Here is a 20,173-nt window from a genome sequence, read left to right on the forward strand (position 1 = left end):
ATATTTCTCTTTTAGAATTGAACAAAAAATCAACCACCAAGCAAAAATATAAAGAAAACGAAAATCAAAGAAAAAAAACTTTGTGCTGCCTTCGAATTAAAAAAAATTATCATAAAAAAAAAACAAACAAAAAATGATCCCAGTCGAATAATAATAAGAAAACACATACAAAAAAAAACAAACATAAAACAATTGGTTAAACCACAAAAGTGTTTAACGATTCAGCAACCCCTTCTTTTGTGTGTGCATATCGCACGCCGCGCCTGCACCACCAAGGGTGGTGTAGTAACACCGCACCACATACCGTGAATCGTATATAGAGGTACAAACACGCAACTTATGCTCATATTTATAAACAAAACATTTTTAACAATTAAGTACCAACAACTGCTGAATTGTGGAAACAACAATGCAGGATCCGGTGAAAATCCATCCCTGCAACCATGATAATGTTAAACAAATTGAAAATCTTGCCGCAAGAAATATTAACACGTCATTACCGAAATACGCGCGTTAAAGGTGAACATAAACTGTAAATGAGAGTTTATTCTTTAAAATAAAATTAAAAAAAAATAAAAGTCTGCAAAGTTTGAATTATTGTTTTTTTTTTCATACGAATAAAATCTGTATATTTATCGTTCTTTTTAAATTTCGAAAATTACCCAATTTTTTTATAATCATTTGAATTGTTTTAAATTGTTGTATTTTTTGCCTTGTATGTTCTCGAAACGAAGGACTATACTCTTTGGTGCAGTGTCCAGTCACGTGTATTATTATTAGTACACACAAATGTCGACCTGTGGAAAATGTTTAATCCACATTCTTTTCGTTGTTGTCGTCGTCGTCGGTCGGTCGGTTTTTAATAAATAATAATCTCGAATAAAAACAAAATAGCAAATAAAATAAATTTGCATGTTCCTGCGAATTAAAAATTTAACACGCTTCGTTCGAAAAAACACGAAAAAACCGTAAGCTAACATACAAGTTACGAATTAACACAGTATATGTATATCTCTATGCTGCAACAATAAACAAACAACAACAAAAAAAAAAGGCATTTATGTATGTACATGCGTATTTTTTTGGAAAATAAAAAATACTTTCAAAATATATAAAAATATATTATATATACATACACATACCTATTTAAAACATAAAAAAAACAGCACAAACAAATATATAAACATGACTATGAAATCAATGAAATACACAGATTGTGATACAATTATGGATGGATATAATCCGGTACCACCACCCCTACCCAGGAGGGTGCCACCCGTTCGGAATATTTACGCAGAACCCTTTGCACATGAACCCAGTCATTCAAGCAGGTAATGTTGTTATATTTTTTATTTTATTTTAATACTTTTAATATTTGTTATTGGCTTATATTAAACAGTGTACCAATATAATCTTCGTACCAAAATGTGGGTTAAATGTTTTATTTATAGGTTTTTAATTTAATACTTGAATATGTATTTTACATTATTTATAAATTATTATTTAAAACTAACAAATATGTTTTATTTACTTAGAGTGTCTGACTGGTATAAATTGTAAACCAGTGTATACTGCCACTGCTTGTGTACCTATACTGTTTAAAGGAGTACATTTTATAAATTTAATGATTAATCCAAAAATTAATACATTTAGTTCAGATCCTTGGACGAATACCGACTGGTTTATACCAATCATATTCAGTAAAAGCAAATTTTATATACATTTAAACTCCTTAATACACGGTGATACAATTTAATACTTAAATATGTATTTTACATTGTTTAAAAATTATTATTAAAAACTCAAAAATATATTTTTTTACTTGGAGATCCTGACTGGTATAAATTGTATACCAGTGTATACTGCTTCTTTATTCTGTTAAAAGGATTACATTTTATAAATTCAATACCTAATCTTAAAAATAAATGCGCCTTGGTCAGGTCCGTGACTAATTCGGATTGGTTTATACCAATCAATTTCTATAAGAATCTAAATTTATAAAAATTTAAACGTCTTAATCTTTAAATATAAGTTAATTATTATTACATGGTGATGTATTAACACAATTTGTTCTACTTATTCCATTCATGTTGGATTCATATTCGTCAAAAAAACACTTTCATTTTGTTTATACCATTAAAAGTTACACGAAAGTTGTTGAAAGTAACTTTCCACTATCACGTTTCAATGATTGACAAAAGAACATCATTTTTGGAAGGTTTAAACTTGTTCATATATAGCAAAATTGTAATTGCAATTTCAAAAATTTATACCAATAAAATAAAACTTTTATGTAACTCTAATTATTTCAACATAATTTTAAAAATTTTATACCAATAAGCCAATATACAGAAAATTATCATTTCAACTGTAAGAAAAAGAGATAAAGTAAATAAGACAAAATATAATTACTGGAAGGTACTTAAATTTTCAAGCCTCCAAAAAATATTATTTTAATATTTAATTTTATCTCTCCACTTTCACTGACAATTTCAATCCACTGTACCAACGACGCGACGGGTGGTAAAAAACGATTGCATTTTTTTGATTATGTTCTTTTTAACTTGTTTTGTATCTGGTATAGTAGGTAATTAATGTTTTTTATTGATACAATATGAAACAAATTGTGGCCTTTCCCATCAGGGTTAAGTAGGTATAATGCGGGAAATTATTTGTCTGCTTTATGTTAAATAGCTTTAGAAATGAGAATTGAGCGAAAATTTTACTTATATGAAATATAATATTGGGATTTAGCGCATGATATGCAAATATTGAATTTTGTTTTAATATTTTTTTTTGTTTGAATATGTAGGTAGATACTGAATGTATAAAATTGCATATTTTGAATAATTTTAAAGTAAAATCAGAAATTAAAACCTTTGACTAATGATAGATAATCAATTTTTTTTGTTTCATATTTATAATAGAACCCATATACACATTATTAAGTTAATATTCATAGTAGACATATGTGTACATACTATACATATTATTGGGAAGTGTAAATCAGCCAACTTAAATATTGCTTAAAATAATTTGTGGCAAAAGATCACACAAAAATCTATTAAAAACCAATGTGATGGACGTAAATACATTAAAGATATGTAAACAGTAAAATTTCTTTATTTCCTTGTTTTAATCTTTTTACTAAATAATTTTATTAAAAATGAAAAACACTGATAAAAATCTCACAAGTTTTAAGTTTCATTTCTTATTTCTAAGAATGACCAAGCTGCTGGGGATGAATAGGTTTTCCATCAATAATTTTAAGATTTTCTGAAACACAAAAACGAATCCTCCGACTCCAGATCCGGATATGGATCGTTTTCTAGCATTTCCGAGACCCGATAAGAGAAGATACGACATTTCTGGTGATCGATTGTCTTGATTTTTTGTGGTGACTCAACTTTAAAAACCTTTATTTTGCATATTCCTTATTTCAAAATCGATGAAAAATCAATAAAGCATGACTTTTGCCAACAGTTCAGTTTCCAAAATCTCAAATAATCTTTCCACGAAAACCACTTATGTCAGCGGAAAACCATGCAACCAAAAAACTCTTTACTGTTGCGAACTAGAACTATATAATATTCAAAATGAATGTTCTTATTGAAAAAAAATATATATTACCTAATTTCCACAAAGAGCTTTCGCCTGTTTATTTAATTTCCCAGCACGTAATCCAAAGTTTTAAATTCTTAATTTTTTTTTTGTGTACTGAGCTGAAAAATATGAATTGGCTTTTTTTAAGCTAAGAATATTACATTTTAAAATTGAAATATTTGGAAGAAAATTAATTTAACCTACTTTTAATTTAAATAACAACTTTACAGGCATTTTCTTGAATCAATAATTAAAATTTAACTACTGAAAAATACTTGTATCATGTGCATATGTATTTACTTTATGCAATAACTTCCTTTGAGATATTAATTTAAATTCTTAAAAGTTAAGTTCTACCTAAAATATTTGTTAAAATTAAATGTTTTATTAAGATACTATATCAGTAAAATAATATGTTTTATAAATAGCTTCCCATTAAATCACATAACTGTACACATAAATTAAATATACAGACATATTTGTAATATATATGTATAAGAATTACAATTCACAAAAGTAAAATTACAAAACAAAAAAACTATTCACTTAAATCCCATCTTCAGTATATGTTTCTTCCTTCTTTCAAAAAAGGACTTTCTTAATAAATAGATAGATTAAATATTACATTAAATCAAAAACTAATTTTCAAAATTTCTGTGTTAGGTATATGCAGGTTTAACAAGGTGTTTCAAATTCAAAGACTATTAAAGTTTGTAAAATTCGACAAAATCTAAATATTTCCACAATATTTCAAAATATTAAAAATTGTTCTGTAATAAATAAAATCAATTGAAATTTGATGTTTCCGTATTCAAAGAGCACATAGCTACTTATCTTGATTTATAATTCTATCTATTTTACACTTCTTACAAGTGCAAAAAAACATCATATTTCAAAATAAAACATTAAAAGTTAAGTTTGCACCCTGTATCTTCTTCTTACGAGAGTACTTATTATATGAACCTTTGCTTCTTTCATAAAATGCCCAAAACTACCTTTGTATTCATTGAATTTAGGTACTTCTCTTCTTCAAAACAAAATGTAAGCCCTTCCTTCTATACAAGGTTTATATTCGTATTTCATGTTTTTCATCATTGCATAATACATTTAGCCAAAAACTCATGCTACCTAACTAGGTACCTAAAATGCATTTCAAAAGAGTAGACGAAAGGCTTAAATGAAAGCAGGTAGGTTTGTGTAGATATACATAAGTACACATACATTTTGTATACAACAGACATCAGTAGCTCTTGAGACAGTTTCATTTCAACAAAACTGAATTTAAAATGACAACGAGTGTAGGTTGTAGGTAGGTAACTACATTCAAAGATATAATGTGCTATGTTATAGAGACGAAAACAAGCTATACACATTAGTAACATAGTTATACGTATATGTATTTTGTAAATGTAAAAACCAGAGGGAACTTTGTAATTTTTTTGTGAAATCAATAAAAAACAGGGACATAAATGTTGCATGCTTTTAAAGGAACACTAACCTCCCTATATAATACATTATAGGTATAGGTTAGGATGGTAGGTATAACAGTTTAACAGTTTTAATGTTTCTCCAAAATCCTTCTGCACCAAATCCTTTAATATGGGGAGGAAGTTTAAAACAACAACACAAGAAAAAAAAAAAGTTAAAGAACATAAAAAAAAGTTTTATAATAAGAATTTAAAGAGAGCACTCTTTTCGTAAAGTATATTTTTTTTGTTGTTATGTGTGTTTATATTCCTTTTACTGCTAGCTAGCGGAGTATCGCGTGCTGTATAAGGGTTAATTTGAATGCATGCAGCCAGGTGTGAAACATCTGCGGAAAAAAATCATCTTAAGCTGAACAACGCACAAAAACAACAACAAAAAATGCTCATAAACATTTATAATAATTTGCATTTACCATTTTGTTAACCCCTAATGTGATTGTGTTCAGATTATGTTGGGGTTAAAACTCGATACCGTTTTTTTTGTTTTCCTGTGCTTTTTCTTAATTGAAATTAATGTAAGAGAAATAGAGCTTCAGATACGATTTATATGGAAAAAGGATGTTCTATAATTTAAAGAGTTTGGAAACAGGGGTAAATATTGATCGTGGCGGAATAAATATTAGAAAATATTTTCTTTTTTTTTCGTTTGATGCCAAAAATACTGTTTACAGAAGTAGTGACAGCCTTACTTGTCACATACAATTTTTATGAAAACATGTTTTTGAATTAGGAAATAATAACGTTTCAAAAATCTCCCATACTTTTTACTAAAACTATAATTCAGTGAACAAATCAATGTCAATCAAAATTATAAAGCACTCTGCGATATCGTAAGATCCGTCTTTCAAGTTTTTCCTACAATTATGAAATTTTTTAGAGTTTAAGAGTTGTAAAAGTCTTGGGAAAATTTGATGTTTTTTTTTCTAAGGAGTATTGACGTTTATCCTTATAACACACACATATTATGTTTTCAGGAAAAATTTATACGAAACAAAAAACTAAATCTATTATGTATTAAAACAAAAAGTAATGGGACATATTCATAGATCTTTGCTAAACTCTTGCTTAGTTGTGATTAATGAAGTCCAGAATTTAGGCTATTCAAAATAAATTTAAACCTAACTTTAGGGCTTAATCTGTGGTTTAACTACAAACGTAGCAATTGCTATGTTAAAGTTGTTATTATCACAGCCAAACGTCATATTTGATTTTTGTTTGTGAATTGAAAAGCTAAAATTATATCAAATAAAAATGTCGATTGATACCGCAATTGAAGTCAATATGGATTTCTTAGAGGAGTTTAAGTTTTTTGGCGTACTGCAAAATAAAAAGAATAATATACAAAACATGGTTCAATTCATTTGAATTAAACGAAACGAGTTTTTAGGAATGATATCGTTTGGATAAAGAAACAGTCACATTTTTTTTAATATTATTATTATAATAAATATACATCAAATTTGAGGAATGACAGCACAAAACAACAAGTTCGAAAATATAACAGCATTTTTTGACTTTGACCTGTCATTTGAAGTATAATTGTAATAGAATACAACCTTAAACTGGGGCTTACTAAACACATCAGGAAAATTGACTATAAATAAAAGCTGTGTTTATTAAATCAACATAGATCAAGACTATAGATCAAGAAATCACGACTTTAGTAATTCTCTATGAATACACCCCATTGAGTGCTAAAAGTGTGCAAAGTTTTAGCTTTATAAAAGTTAAAATTTGAGAAGCTTATTTTTTGTTTCGATTTAAGATGCAAAATTTAAAAGATTATTTGAAAACAAAGTGGAATAAAAAAAGTAGAAACCAAAAGTCATAATATATATTGACGACGAACGATGTTTTGAATACCATGAAATTCTAAATTTTAATTGACATTATTTTAAGTAAAAATGTTCAAAACTTTATTATAAATTGAATTCTATTGTTTGCTTTGTACCTACAAGTAGAATGACTAATTTGCCGGCCCTTTTGAAAAGACTTCTTGCAAACAATTTTAATTTTTGTTTTAAGCAATAAAAATATATATTATTGACTCGGTCACATAGTTTAACTACTTGCTCTTATGTTGTTCAAGGCTACAATAGAAAATTTTCAATTAAAAAGACAACAAAGTAAGCTTCGTTGAAGCAATTATAGTCGCTTAAGAAGAGGAAGGTTTTTGACGTATGATTTACTGAATGTTACTAATTATTTTTGTTTGTATAAAATTATTATGAGATATAAGGTGATTTTTTAAACGTAGAAATACATCAAATTCACAAACACAATTCAAAAATTTTCCAAGAGAATTTCGTCCGGAACTCGAGTACAATTCTCACATCTAGGCAGGTGTTCCAATAACACATTTGAATTTCTTGGACAGAATTTAAAAAACGGCTCTAAAGATGATAGGTGAACGTTGTTTAACTGAAACTTTTGTATCTCGTGAGCACCGCGTAAGGTTTCATGTCTGTCATTATTTTATCGTTATTTTCATAAACAATGTTCTAGTGAAATATCCAGTTCCATTCCTCCCCTCAAACAATTTAACCGTAATACCCGTTCTTTTAGGAATGCCCATCAGTTTACCATTGAGCCCAATTTCGGACGTACAGTAAAGTACAGAGATGCTTTTTTCAGTCGCACTACACGAATGTGGAATGCTTAACCAGACTCAATATATGTAATAGGCAGACATTCAAAACCAATGTGCTTTGGTATCTCCTTCCAATCCTATCCTCCCTTGCTCGCAATTTGTACAACATTTTAAGGGTATTTATATCCCCTTGAGTGCACGAACAATATAAAAAAAGGACTAATTCTTGTCATGAAAAGTGCTCTCTCAAATTGGCCGCTCGAATTCGGCTTAAAACTCCATCCCTGACAACAGTACCCGCACACAGGAATGGTTAAGAGTTGTAAGTCACTAGGCCCTAGTTCTCGACGGACTGTTGCGCCACCCAATTAATTAATTTATTTCCATTTACTGACTTATGAGCATATTGTATAAGTTTGAAGGACGCCTAAAAATAGTAGAATAAGTAAATACAATCAAATAAACGAGGTGGCCAATTCACAGATCTATTTCTTGAAGTTATTTGGTCACCAAATTGTCTGTTTAACAAATAAAACACGTATCACTGTCGTCTTAACAACTTTGTCCCTTAAATGATTGAGAATGACATGAAAAACACAAAATAAATATTGAATTTTTAGAGATTTAACAAAGTCTTATGAAAATTGATAAAGCCTCGCCCGTTAAAGCATCGGAAACTTGACGAAATGCTGTAATAGTTTGGCGAATAGCCATTGAATTTAAGAAAAAGGTAAACGATATCTAAACGTTATTTAACAGCAAATATTTTCATCGATGTACTAGAAAAATGTAAATGTCACTAGTGTGACAGTGTTTACTTTGAAAATTATGTCTATTTAAAGTTATATCCCGTTTAAAAAACACCCAATAGATACATCATAAAAATCTTCAGCAATACCTTTTATATGGGATACATTATTTTGTCTGGAAGACTTCATTTTAAGAGGTAATTCGCAAAATTTTATGAATTAAATGTAAACCTACATTTTGTACTTATCTAAACTGCAAGTGCCAGCTATTATAAACACGCAACCTAATTATACATGTGTCTCAGGGATTTATTCATATTTTTCCCTTGTATATTTTTACCGACACATTTCTTGACATAATACAGACAAATATTTCTTTGATCAAAGTTCTTGAATGAGTTAAGGAAAAAAGAAGAAACACTTCTTTATTGCGTTTTGCATTTATGTACATATTTCTTTTTATTTATACAATCCAACTAAGCGAAAAGACAGACACAGACTTAAAACAAACAATAATAAAATCGCACAAAGTCGGAGAGATGCAGAAACGGTTTTGACTTTGTTTACACTCTCAAAAATTTCCATCCAAACGCACACACATGAAGAAAACTTTTCCAAATTATAATTCAATAAAGGAGAGACAGAAAAATACAACAAACAATAAAAAAAAAAACTAATTAGTTTTAATATCTTTTCAACCGTTGTCGCCACTCAGTGCTTTAATTCTGACAGTGAGATGTGAGATCCATCCATATAGAGGCGGGATTGGTTATTTTTTTATGATTATCTGTCGCTCTGTCATAACTTGTGTCTCGAAAAAAACCCCAACCATTAAAAATACACACCCGTTACTTTTCTTTTTTTATTTTTGTTAAATGATTTCTATTCCACACCAAATTCATCCAACCGACCGACATCTGGGGGATGTATCTGGATTTTCATCCGTGATGTATCTGAATATCCCCCTTTAGATACATTACATGGATTGTTCATAATTTCAATTGCTTGATGCTCGCGTCGTCGTCGGTCGTCGTACAGATTTAGAATAATTTCAATTTTTTTTTTATTATTTGTGCTGTCAGAATTCAAATACGTGCGCCAAAAAATGCCCATATGATTGTGATGGTTTATGATGGTTGATAGTATACTGTGCGCCTCTTCTTTTCAATTTTTGTAATGAACGTTCGTTGTTTATTTATATTTACGACGAACGAAGTCTACTAGTATAGAAAGTTCTTTCGAAAATGGTTCAATTGGGCAAAATGAGAAAAAAAGCATTTAATTCGATTTAAATCAATTTAATAAGAATTCCTTATAATTTACAGTTAATGCTGCGCGAGTGAATGTGATGTGAGCTGTGATGGGTGCGAGATATTGCATTGTATTATGATTACATTCTCATATTTTTACGTTTGTTATTATTATCATTGTATACATTAATCTGCATTAAATTTATGCGCATCTAAATTTTCTAAAATAGGAAATATCTTTTAATAAAACTAATATTTTCTGTTAGAAGATCAAAGACGTTTGTATCATAAGTGTTACCAGCTTTTGTAATTTAAAATGTCAATAAATAATACTTTATAAAACTTCGTACTCATATAACAACAAATTGTTTTGAAAATTTCTTAGCATTTTTAATCCATTAAACTGTTTCGCTGATAATAGTACTGTTAGCTTTTCATATTCGTTTTTAGATTCACATTTTTGTCCCTTGGATGTATAACTCCAACGGTTGTGTTTGATAAGCTCATTTAATTCCGATATCGATAGCATTATCCAATGAAGAAACTCAATTCTATCTCCTGTCGTTAAAGCGTATCCCACCCCCGATTCCGCTAACCATGAGTGGCACCACTTGTATCCAGGAAACTTTTTAACTTTCAAAACTCGCTATGTGTATCACAAACCACCCCCTATTGAAAGATCACATATTCGATATTGCCAAAAATGCTGCTAAGTGCCTAGAATTTATCCGAAGGTGGAAGAAATTTGCCACCTGTAATTAACAAAGCCTTTATTCTCCCAAAACTTGAATATAACTCGCATATTTGGGTGCCCCTATTTAGGTGCCCCTAAAACAAGTATTTTGGACTGGATCCAAAACAGAGCTTTGAAATTGATAAGGGATAGAACTATAACCGAAACAATTTCGCCACTCGAAGACCGCCGCAGTCTTTCATTCTTTTCGTTGTTCTACCGATATTTTTATAAACAGTGTTCTCTCGAATTAGCCAGTTGCCTTCCTCCCTCAAACAATTCACTCGTACTTCTATGGATGTACATTGAACTCTGTTTCGGAGGTACTGTCAAGTATAGAAATCTTTTTTCAACCGCACATCGAGAATGTGGAATGCTTTACCCAACTCTGTTTTTCCTTATCATTTTGATATTCAAAACTTTAAGACCAAAGTGCATTGGTGTTTTTTCTTTTGTTTTTCCCTATTTTCCTTAAGCTCGCACTGTGTTTAAACACAAAATATTTTAAGGGTATTAATTACACCTTGAGTGCCCATTTAATTAAATTCCAATGAGGTTTTTTAAAACTAGTTTCGCCCGACCCAAGTTTCGAGAACAGGGTTCTTTACTTAAATAGGAAAATAAGATATCAACCTACTACGACTTTACATGCCTTAATAATTGCTAATTTGAGAAAGAATTTTTCATGACAAGAATTAATGTTGGATTTGTCAGTTTTTCGCAAGAGAAAGTTTCCGAAAAAATAAATTAAAGGCAGCAAAAGAAATGATAGGTTAGGTTATAGTGGCTGTCCAAGATGGAAACGGACACACTTAAGCCAGTTTAATGGCCCATTGTGATACCACATGAATCTTGAGGCTTCCTCCTAAGCTCAATGGAACCAGCTTGAGACCCTTACGGAACGTGAGAGGCTGATTATACCGATATAATTTAGATCGTTTAGATCGTTAAAGAAGAATTCTCACTAGGTAATTCGGGCGTTTTCGAGCTAGAGCAGGGCATGTGCAGAGAAGATGAAGAACCGTTTCTTCCTCTTCCTCGTCCATACAGCTTCTGCAAAAGTCATTTAAGAATACGCCTAGTCTCGTGGCGTGCTTTTCTATTATACTGTGTCCGGTTATGACACCTTTTATGGAGCTTGAGGGAACAAGCACCTTGAACGTTTTAAATCCGGCGTTGGCCAGATGTTTTTTGTGACTTGACACGTGGTGATATTGTTCCACCTGGTGCCTGCACTCCTCACAGCATCTTGCATTAGCAGCAGTTTACAAGTAGCGATTGGTATGCCAGTACTTGCCAAAGGGGGTAGCATGGGATGTACTGTACCGTTCCTGGCGAGTTCATCTGCTTACAATTACCTGGAATGTCTTTATGGCCCAGCACCCAGCAAAGGTGAATATTAAACTGTTGCGTCATCTCCATTGGAGATGATAGACAGTTATGGACTGTTAAAGAGTTTGCAGAGACAGAATCCATAGATTTGATAGCGGCCTGGCTATTAGAGAAAATACAGATATCAGATGTTGCTATCACGTTTTCTTTGAGCCAAGACAAGGCTTCTTTTATCGCCAAAAGGTCCTCCTGAAACACGCTACAATGATTGGGAAGGCGGAATGAGAGACTTAATTTCAGTTGTCCAGAGTACACACCTCCACCAACCCCTTCTTTTGTTTTTGACCCATCTGTGTAAAAATTGATTAAATCCAAGAATGTCCTATCCTCCCAAAAAGATCTGGGATGGTTTAGTCTGTGTGCTTTGGAATTGATTCTAAGTACCTAAGTTAGTTAGTCTACTGCGACGAAGCTTTGAGGCGAATAGCAAAGCTTGCAGTTATTTGTTTGCTATTTGACAAGCTGAACCCTTGGACTTTATTTAGCTTATTCCTGTTTATACCTTTCTCTAAAGCAGTCCACCATGCTGCCACACTGGGTTGTAAACCCCATTTATTACCAATAGCTTTTTTACAAGAAAAGAGAGCTACAGTAGCTTTTTTGACTCTTTCCTGCACGTTGCGTTTCCAATTCAGTTTTTTGTCTAAGACAAGACCCAGGTATTTAGCCTCGTCTGAGAATTTTACTTGGATTCCTTTAATGTATGGAATTTTGTATCTCCTTGAAAATAAGACCAGATCGGTTTTGTGTTTGTTAACACCCAGTCCACACCGATCAGCGAAAGTATTAGTCTGTCCAATGCATTTTGTAAGAGTTCTTTTAGTATGTTAAGATGCTTTCCTGAAAGCATAGGCTATCACTCTGAAACCCTCCGCATCCAGACTAGTTAGGATTTCATTCACCACTAGGTTCCAGAGGAGAGGGGATAGAACACCACCTTCCGGTGTCCCTCTACTAACGAATTGTCTACTAGAAGAGTTGCCCAGTGATAGAATCCAAGATTTTTAGCATTAAAGTTCTATGCAAAACCTATCACGGTAGAAAGTAAAAATAAAGCCTTCAAGTCCATATGCTCCTGAATTATAGTGGCTCAAAAACTTTGACTTGTTCTGTTGTATCTAAAATACATTTGTTTTGTTTTAAGATAATGTTTGAATCTTGTAGTAGTGTTCAAAATGACCATTTTATCGGCAAATCTAGTGCAAGTATAGCATAGCTCTTAATACCTCAAAAAGTTCGGTGAGAGTGAGAAGACAGAAAAAAAAGGTATACTTTTTTGTTGGGTCAGTTTAGAAATGAATAACTTTTTTAAAACTGTTTTATTTCTAAGTATGGTTAAAATATTACTTCCCTTCTCAATTTCCTCTTTTAACAAGGTTTAAAGAAAATCACTTCAGTGACTTTAACCAGCTATCTCAAAAAATTGCAGGTAAATAAAAATAACAAGAAAATTAAAGTTATTTAAAAATAAATTACTGAAAAGAAAAAATATAGTTTTTGAATACAAATAACCATACTTTTGAAAACATATTTATTATAAGTTTTTACGCGCTGCTTTTGAGAAATGAAATATTTCATCTTATTTCTTAAATTATCGCTGACCCATTTTTATAAGAATTAAAATTGAAATGAATATAAGTTTAAGGAACATTTTCAGTAAAAATTAAAAAATCTGGCTGATAAAATAATATTGATATGGCAACCCTTATTCATATTTCTTTAATTAATTCGTTCCATATTATCTTTCATATTATTTACTTACTTAACGATTGAACTCAGAATTAATGAAAATAAATTGCAAAGAAAATTATTTCATTGGACAAATTGATATTGAAACAAAAAATGCACCCATCACAAAAAACCGCCGACATATAAATTAACTAACCTATATATTCCTCGAAATTTGTAAATGGAAATGAAGAATTTCCAAAAAAGAAAGAAAAAGCTTATGATGACGATGTTATTAATTATTCAAACCACAGGGTGTGCTTTATATGCTAGAGACCCAATGAATCTACTTTAGCTGTCTATACGACCGATCAATTAGAAGTGATTTTCAACGCATAAAAAGATTAAATACGAAATCAAAAAAATAAATTGGTTTAGATTAAAAATGCGGAATCCGGAATTTCTAGTGGCAAGTGGGTGGGAATTAGAAATGATTATCTTGAGGAAAATTTACCTAATCCCCCAAGAAAGAATGCACACCCAGAAAAACAAGATACAAGATAAACATTTAAATTAAAATTTTGGCCTCATTTGTTTTTGTCGGTAAGTTAGCATGTGAGCTATAAAAGAAAAAAAACCTTAACCGAATCAGCATATTATTTTTATATGGCTTTAAGTATAATGAAAACATGTTTTTGTCAATCATAAGCCTATTCACACGAAAAGTCATTAAATTCTAATTAAATTTTTACATTTTACACGCACAAAAAAGAAATAATAAAATCTAAAAAAATCATATTGTATACTTTTGTCGTATAAACAATAAAATAAATTAAATGCAATTTAACAATAAACTTGAAATAAATTTTAATTAAAAACCATATTGAGCTTTGGGTCCATATCATCAGCGGGAGATACATTCTATGTGAAAAGAAACTTACACATTCACCGTGAAGATGCAACACATATACTTATAAACTACATCATCATCATGATTAGCATAATTCTCCTCAAGTCTTTTATAATGTTGCGTGAAATCCTTTTTCTTGTTCGTTCATTAGATTGACAAAGAAAAAGAAAAGAACAAACTTTAAATCGAACATAGTTTATTGATCATATATTAATAGTTTTCTCTTTTTTTGTTGTTCTTCTTGTCTAAAAATCTATAACTAATTAATTTGATTTGCTTAGTTAATGAAAAGTGTGGGTTTATATAAAATGTATACTTATGTTATTTTGAATTTCAACATGTTTTATAATAGATGCCGCCGACTTAGTTAATAGTCATCCCGTTGTGAATATTGATTGAAATTTTCTCTTGAATGCATTATTAAATTCTTGTAAATAGTGTCTTAAGTGATTTTTAAATGACTCCGTTAATAATGTACCTACATATCTTATATTTATATGTTTTTTTAAAGTTATTTGTTAAAAAAAGTTGAACAAAATTTGTTGATATATTTTTATTAGGTTGGAAATTCGACATGAAATTTAATATATTAATATATTTAAATGTAGATAGAAACTTTTTCCATGGTTTTGATAAAATAACACGAACTTTATTATTTCGTTAATCAAAAATTAACTTTAAAAAAAAAAATGTAATTAAGTACATTATTGTTTTACAAATATAAAAGACATAATTTATTTTCTTTATAATTTAAAATAAGGTGTGTTCTGTGTAAAATTCATAAATTGGAGTTTAAATGTTACTTAAGAACTGTCAACGTAATTGTCTACATTATTAACATGATTGTTGACATTGTACACTTTCTTTTTGACATTGTTTATGTGATTGTCTATGTTTAAAATGTAAACAATGAAAGTCAAAACTCAAAAGAACTAAACTAGTTAAAGAAGTTTAAGTTATGCGATGTTTTTAATTTGAATTTTAACAATTAATTTAATTGAAGATGGGAGCGAGGTCCAAAGTTTAACAGCTCGTATGAAAAATAAAGGGGACGAGTTCAGATAATTGCCGAATTGAGGGGTAATTTTGATGCTTTTAGCAGAACGGTTAAATGAGAATTTGGTAAATAGATAAGACGGAGTCTTAATATGTATTTCTTTACGTAAAAATAAACAGTTTCTGGCGTTTATATATTGCTGCAGTGTGCAACCCAATATATTTTTAGAAAATTCCGAAACATGGTCATATCTACGTAACCCATTGACGTAACGGACAGCATCATTGAAAGCAACTTGCTGTACACTATTTCAGCATATGATATGAGGGAAACTATTAAAGCAATTATTAGTTTACGTCGGGTTTCAACAGGGGTAAAGTATGCTGAGGGCCAAAGTTTACGTAAGTATTCATAAATGCGACCAATGACATAATTAGTGTGTCTATAGCCTGACAGATCACAGTCAATAGCACATCCAAGGCTGGTTCAATGATCCACAACTTTAATAAAACGATCACTTAGCCAAATATTAGGTAGAGCAAAGAGATCGAACTTTTTCTTCGAAATTGGAATGACTAAGGTCTAGGAAGGATTTAAAAATAGGGCATTTCCAATGGACCACGTATTAATTTGGTTAAGATCCTCTTTGATGGAGAGGCCTGGCAAGGTGGAGTTGAACATCATCAGCATACAGGTGAAACGAAAAGTGCGAACAAGACGCAGGCAGATCATTGATGAACGTACAAAATAGTATTGGAGCAAGAATTGAACCCTGTGGGACTTCTTGCGTAACAGGTCTGAGAGCTGAGGATTTCCCCCCAGAAAAAACCCTTTGTGATCTGTCAGATAGATAGTCACCAATTAGCGAGCATGCCCGCTCACTAAAGCCGAAGAAGTTTACGAGTTTCCACTTTAGAATACTGTGATTCACTTTGTCAAAGGCCTTTCTAAAGTAGATTAAGCTGAGGAGATTTATTTGATCCTTATCATAGTCCAACCTTACATCTTCAAGTAGATTAACCATTAGAATGTTTAACACAATATTTCCAATTTTATTCTTTCGCAAAGGTTGTTTTTTTAAATGCGTGGCTTTTAAGAAGAAATAAAACTTATATAAATAAGTTTTATAGACAAAAATGTAGATTTATTATAAAGATAAGGGTTTTGCATTAAGTTTCTGGCAATTGGCTGACGCTTAAATTAAATTAAATTGGGTGGCGCAACAGTCCTTTTGAGAACTAGTGCCTAGTAAATGATAACTCTCAACCATTCCTGTATGCGAGTACTGTTGTCAGGGATAGAAGGGACCTACAGTTTTAAGCTGAATCCGAACGGAAAATTTGGGAAAGCACTTTTCATGACAAGAATTACTCTTGGAGAATTTGTCAATTCCTCGCAAGGGGCATTACCCGTGAAAAAACTTTAGATGGCATAGGCAGGGATCGAACCCAAGACCTCTCGCATGACAGTCCAACGCACTAACTTCATGCCACGGTTACTACATACTATACTTTACAGGATCATTTCTGTAGTCAGTCTTCTCTTACTTTTGAAAAAAGTACGAAATTAGCTGACGCTTACTTGAATAAATTTCAGCCTATGAGCCCAAATTTTCGACCACGTTTTCCATCTTATGGAGCCTTATGTCCACAATAACGCAGAAAATATTCTCTTCCAAGGCGTCAATCATATGGGGCTTTTCTACGTAGACAAGTTAGTTAGCTAAATAATATAAAACGGCAAACCAAATTGAGAATAAATCCAGTGATATCTGTCAAAAATACAGACTTAGAAAACTATATTGCCAGATTGAAAAGCACTCATTATAAAACGAAAAAAGAGGCTGATAACTTCCCATCCCGTCTGTAGATTTGTCTTGCTTTGTTAGTTGTCAGTTGAATTATTCTTAAAAATTTTAAAATTACCAAAAATATTTTTTATACAAAGAAATAGTTTAGTTTGAAAATCTAGTTTTTTTTAAAGATTTTTAGTCGAAAGCAAGTTTTTACCAAATTTTTGAAATTAATTTGAGAGCTATCAGGAATCGAACAACTATTTTTACCAAATTTGCGTATACTATTTCTTGAAGATTTTATTTTTTTTTTATGAAAAAACAAACTATTGGATTTTTATAAAAAAAAACTACTGAAAATCGATAACAATATTTTCTGTGAAATGAAAAAAGTTTGAAGATACTATTTTTAATTTTTGAAAAGCTATTTGAGTCGAAAGTAAATTTTTACCAAGTTTAAGTATTGTTTTTTTGTTAGGTTTTTATTTTTATAAAAAAAACTGTCCATTCGATTTTTCTCAAAATCTTACCAGATGTTAAAACTGTTATTTTTCTTGTTTGGTATCACGTTACAATAAATTATATACAATTAAAAAGTCTCTAGCGTTTTTGGTTTATAAGATATTTAGGGTTAACCACATTTTCACCTTTTATTAAATTGCTATGTTTAAAAAACTACCTACGAAATTTTCATGAGAACTCTTTTTGCATCTTATTTTTATTATCTGTATAACAAAATTTATTTCAAATCGATATCTTTTCTGGTTCTTGAGCTATGAACGACGAAAAAACAATCGCGAACTTACGGACGTATTTTTATTTCGACTCTAAAGACCTTAAAACTTTGAGAAATGTTAAAATTTTCAATTTGATAAATCGGAGCTATTACAAAACTTCCTATCGGAAGTTAATAACATAGCTTTTAGGTTGCAAACTGTCCTAAACTTATTTTTAAAAATTAAAGCTTCTACAAATATTTTAAAAGTTTATTAAACTATATTTTAGGAATACGGCTTGAGTGAATATTTTTGTTCTCTAAAAGATTAGCTATAAAATATGCAACCAGACTTCCGATGTATCTCTCTTGAATTGAAATGTATAATAAACTGAGTTTTTAGATAATTTAAAAAAACGTGTTAAAAGTGAACATTTAAAGTGCGATTGAAATTTTATTAAAAAAACAAACCCTCTTTTGGATGTAATATCTATATAATCTTTCCGTATACATAAAAAAAAGTTTGATTTTTCGTTAACCAGACATGAATTATCACGGCCCCAAATTTCAAATTTTAAGTTTCAAAATTCAAAGTTGATCCGCCACTGTATGCAAAGACATAAAATTTCACAAATACTTGCGAATTAATTTTATGTGGCAAACTTAAATAAGGCGAATAAACCATTATTATTAAACCGAAAACTATTTCACAAACTCAGAATACTCAAGACATTATGATGTCTTTAGACATTAAATTTTCAGTATAATAAATAATACACACAAAAAACAAAAGGGTCATCCAAAAAAGTGTATTGTAACATCAATAAAACGTAATGGTCCCATATCAGCTATTATAACATTCTTCCTATTCACATAGCTCATACATATATAAAATACTGAACCTTAATACATATAGAAACCTTCTTAAACTTGTAAGAATCAAATATGTTAGTACGAAGAAACGAAATACATATAATATAAGAAAACTAAATCGAAATTCATCGCCAGACAATTCACCCACTTAAAAAACCATTTTATATGTGCCTACCTACATCCTTTTCATCCTATCACCACCATGCCACCGCACCGCCCCCTTATAATGCCATGCAATTGGATTTGTAAATTATTGGCACACATGTTGTGTCGTTCTCAAAGAACCCTTCTTTGGAACCTTAAGTTTTTTTTTTGTTTTTGGTTGTATCATGGATAGAAGAAGCATACATGGTAGGGCAATATCTTTCCAGACTTAAACCCTTTTTATAAACGCACTCGCTTGTACCTACGTATTTTTTCTTATTGGTTGGCTTCAATACTTTGTTTTTTACTTTTACTCGGTTTATATCAGAATTTAGCGAAAAGAACAAAAAAGAAAATCGAGACAACTGGCATGAGATACACCAAGGACGACATTTATACAAACCTTATAGAAAAAATAGCCGAAACAATCGAAGAAGGCAAACGTATGTTTCAAAAATACAAAAAAAAAATCCGAAATAAAAAAAATTGTAAAATATGTTTTTCGATAGCCGGTCCTGTCCACCATTACAAAACATTGCCTCTGGTTATGTATTGGGTCGTTCTGTTTTGTGTTTTCATGGTTTTCGATGATTTCTTTTGTTTTGTTTGTATTTCTACTGTCTTTAGACAGAAAAGAAAAAAAAAAAGTAAAGAGGAAAATAAATGGTTGAACAATCAGGATATTCATTGCGGAGGACTGCGCTGCTGCTATCCACTATTTCGCCGCTATACTATACATTTTGTATATATAATATAGGAGGCACTATCACAGTATCACCCTTCGAATTTTGAAGTCATTGGCATTTTGGCTGGGCGCAACTCTGTACACAACCACACACAGTTAAAAACATATTTCTTGAATTTCGCCGATCTCCTTTATTATTGCTTGTGTCTTTTGTTTTATTCGTTTTCTTTAGATTTTTTCTGTTGTTTTCAAAAATAAAAAAAATACAACTTTTATAAAGACCAATTTTAGCGAGAGAAAAAAAGCAGGTAGGTACGAGGGTTTGGTTCAAAAAGTTTGCTAACAAGATACAAAAAACAAGTTTTGAAAGATTTATTGTTGCATCGCAACCCATCCTGTATTACGTTATTTTTATTTCTGTTTTGTTTTATATTGATATGAAATATGGATATTGCTTCTGTTGACTGGAAAATTAAGTTAAAGAGCTAGGTTGTCATTCAGGTCACAATCTAGAATTTATTCAACGAAAAAAGTTTTTATGCTTAATTCCTCATTAACGAAAAGTTTATATAGGTACAAAAAAAT

General features: G+C 30.6%; 1 protein-coding gene across 3 annotated transcripts in view; it reads left to right on the forward strand.

Annotated features, from left to right (window-relative positions):
• Nucleotides 1-20,173, forward strand: part of LOC129945619 (teneurin-a) — a 609,733-nt gene that overhangs the window by 348,494 nt on the left and 241,066 nt on the right. For 2 of the 3 annotated variants that reach the window (XM_056055458.1, XM_056055459.1), the window contains one exon: nucleotides 16-1,331. The exons of the other annotated variant lie outside the window; for it this stretch is intronic. In XM_056055458.1, the coding sequence (XP_055911433.1) occupies nucleotides 1,186-1,331 (146 nt within the window). In that variant the 5' untranslated portion in view covers nucleotides 16-1,185. The remainder of the gene's footprint in view (nucleotides 1-15; nucleotides 1,332-20,173) is intronic. 3 annotated transcript variants of the gene reach the window in all.

Source organism: Eupeodes corollae, chromosome 2 (genome assembly GCF_945859685.1).
Source record: "Eupeodes corollae chromosome 2, idEupCoro1.1, whole genome shotgun sequence".
Taxonomy (NCBI): Eukaryota; Metazoa; Arthropoda; class Insecta; order Diptera; family Syrphidae; genus Eupeodes; species Eupeodes corollae.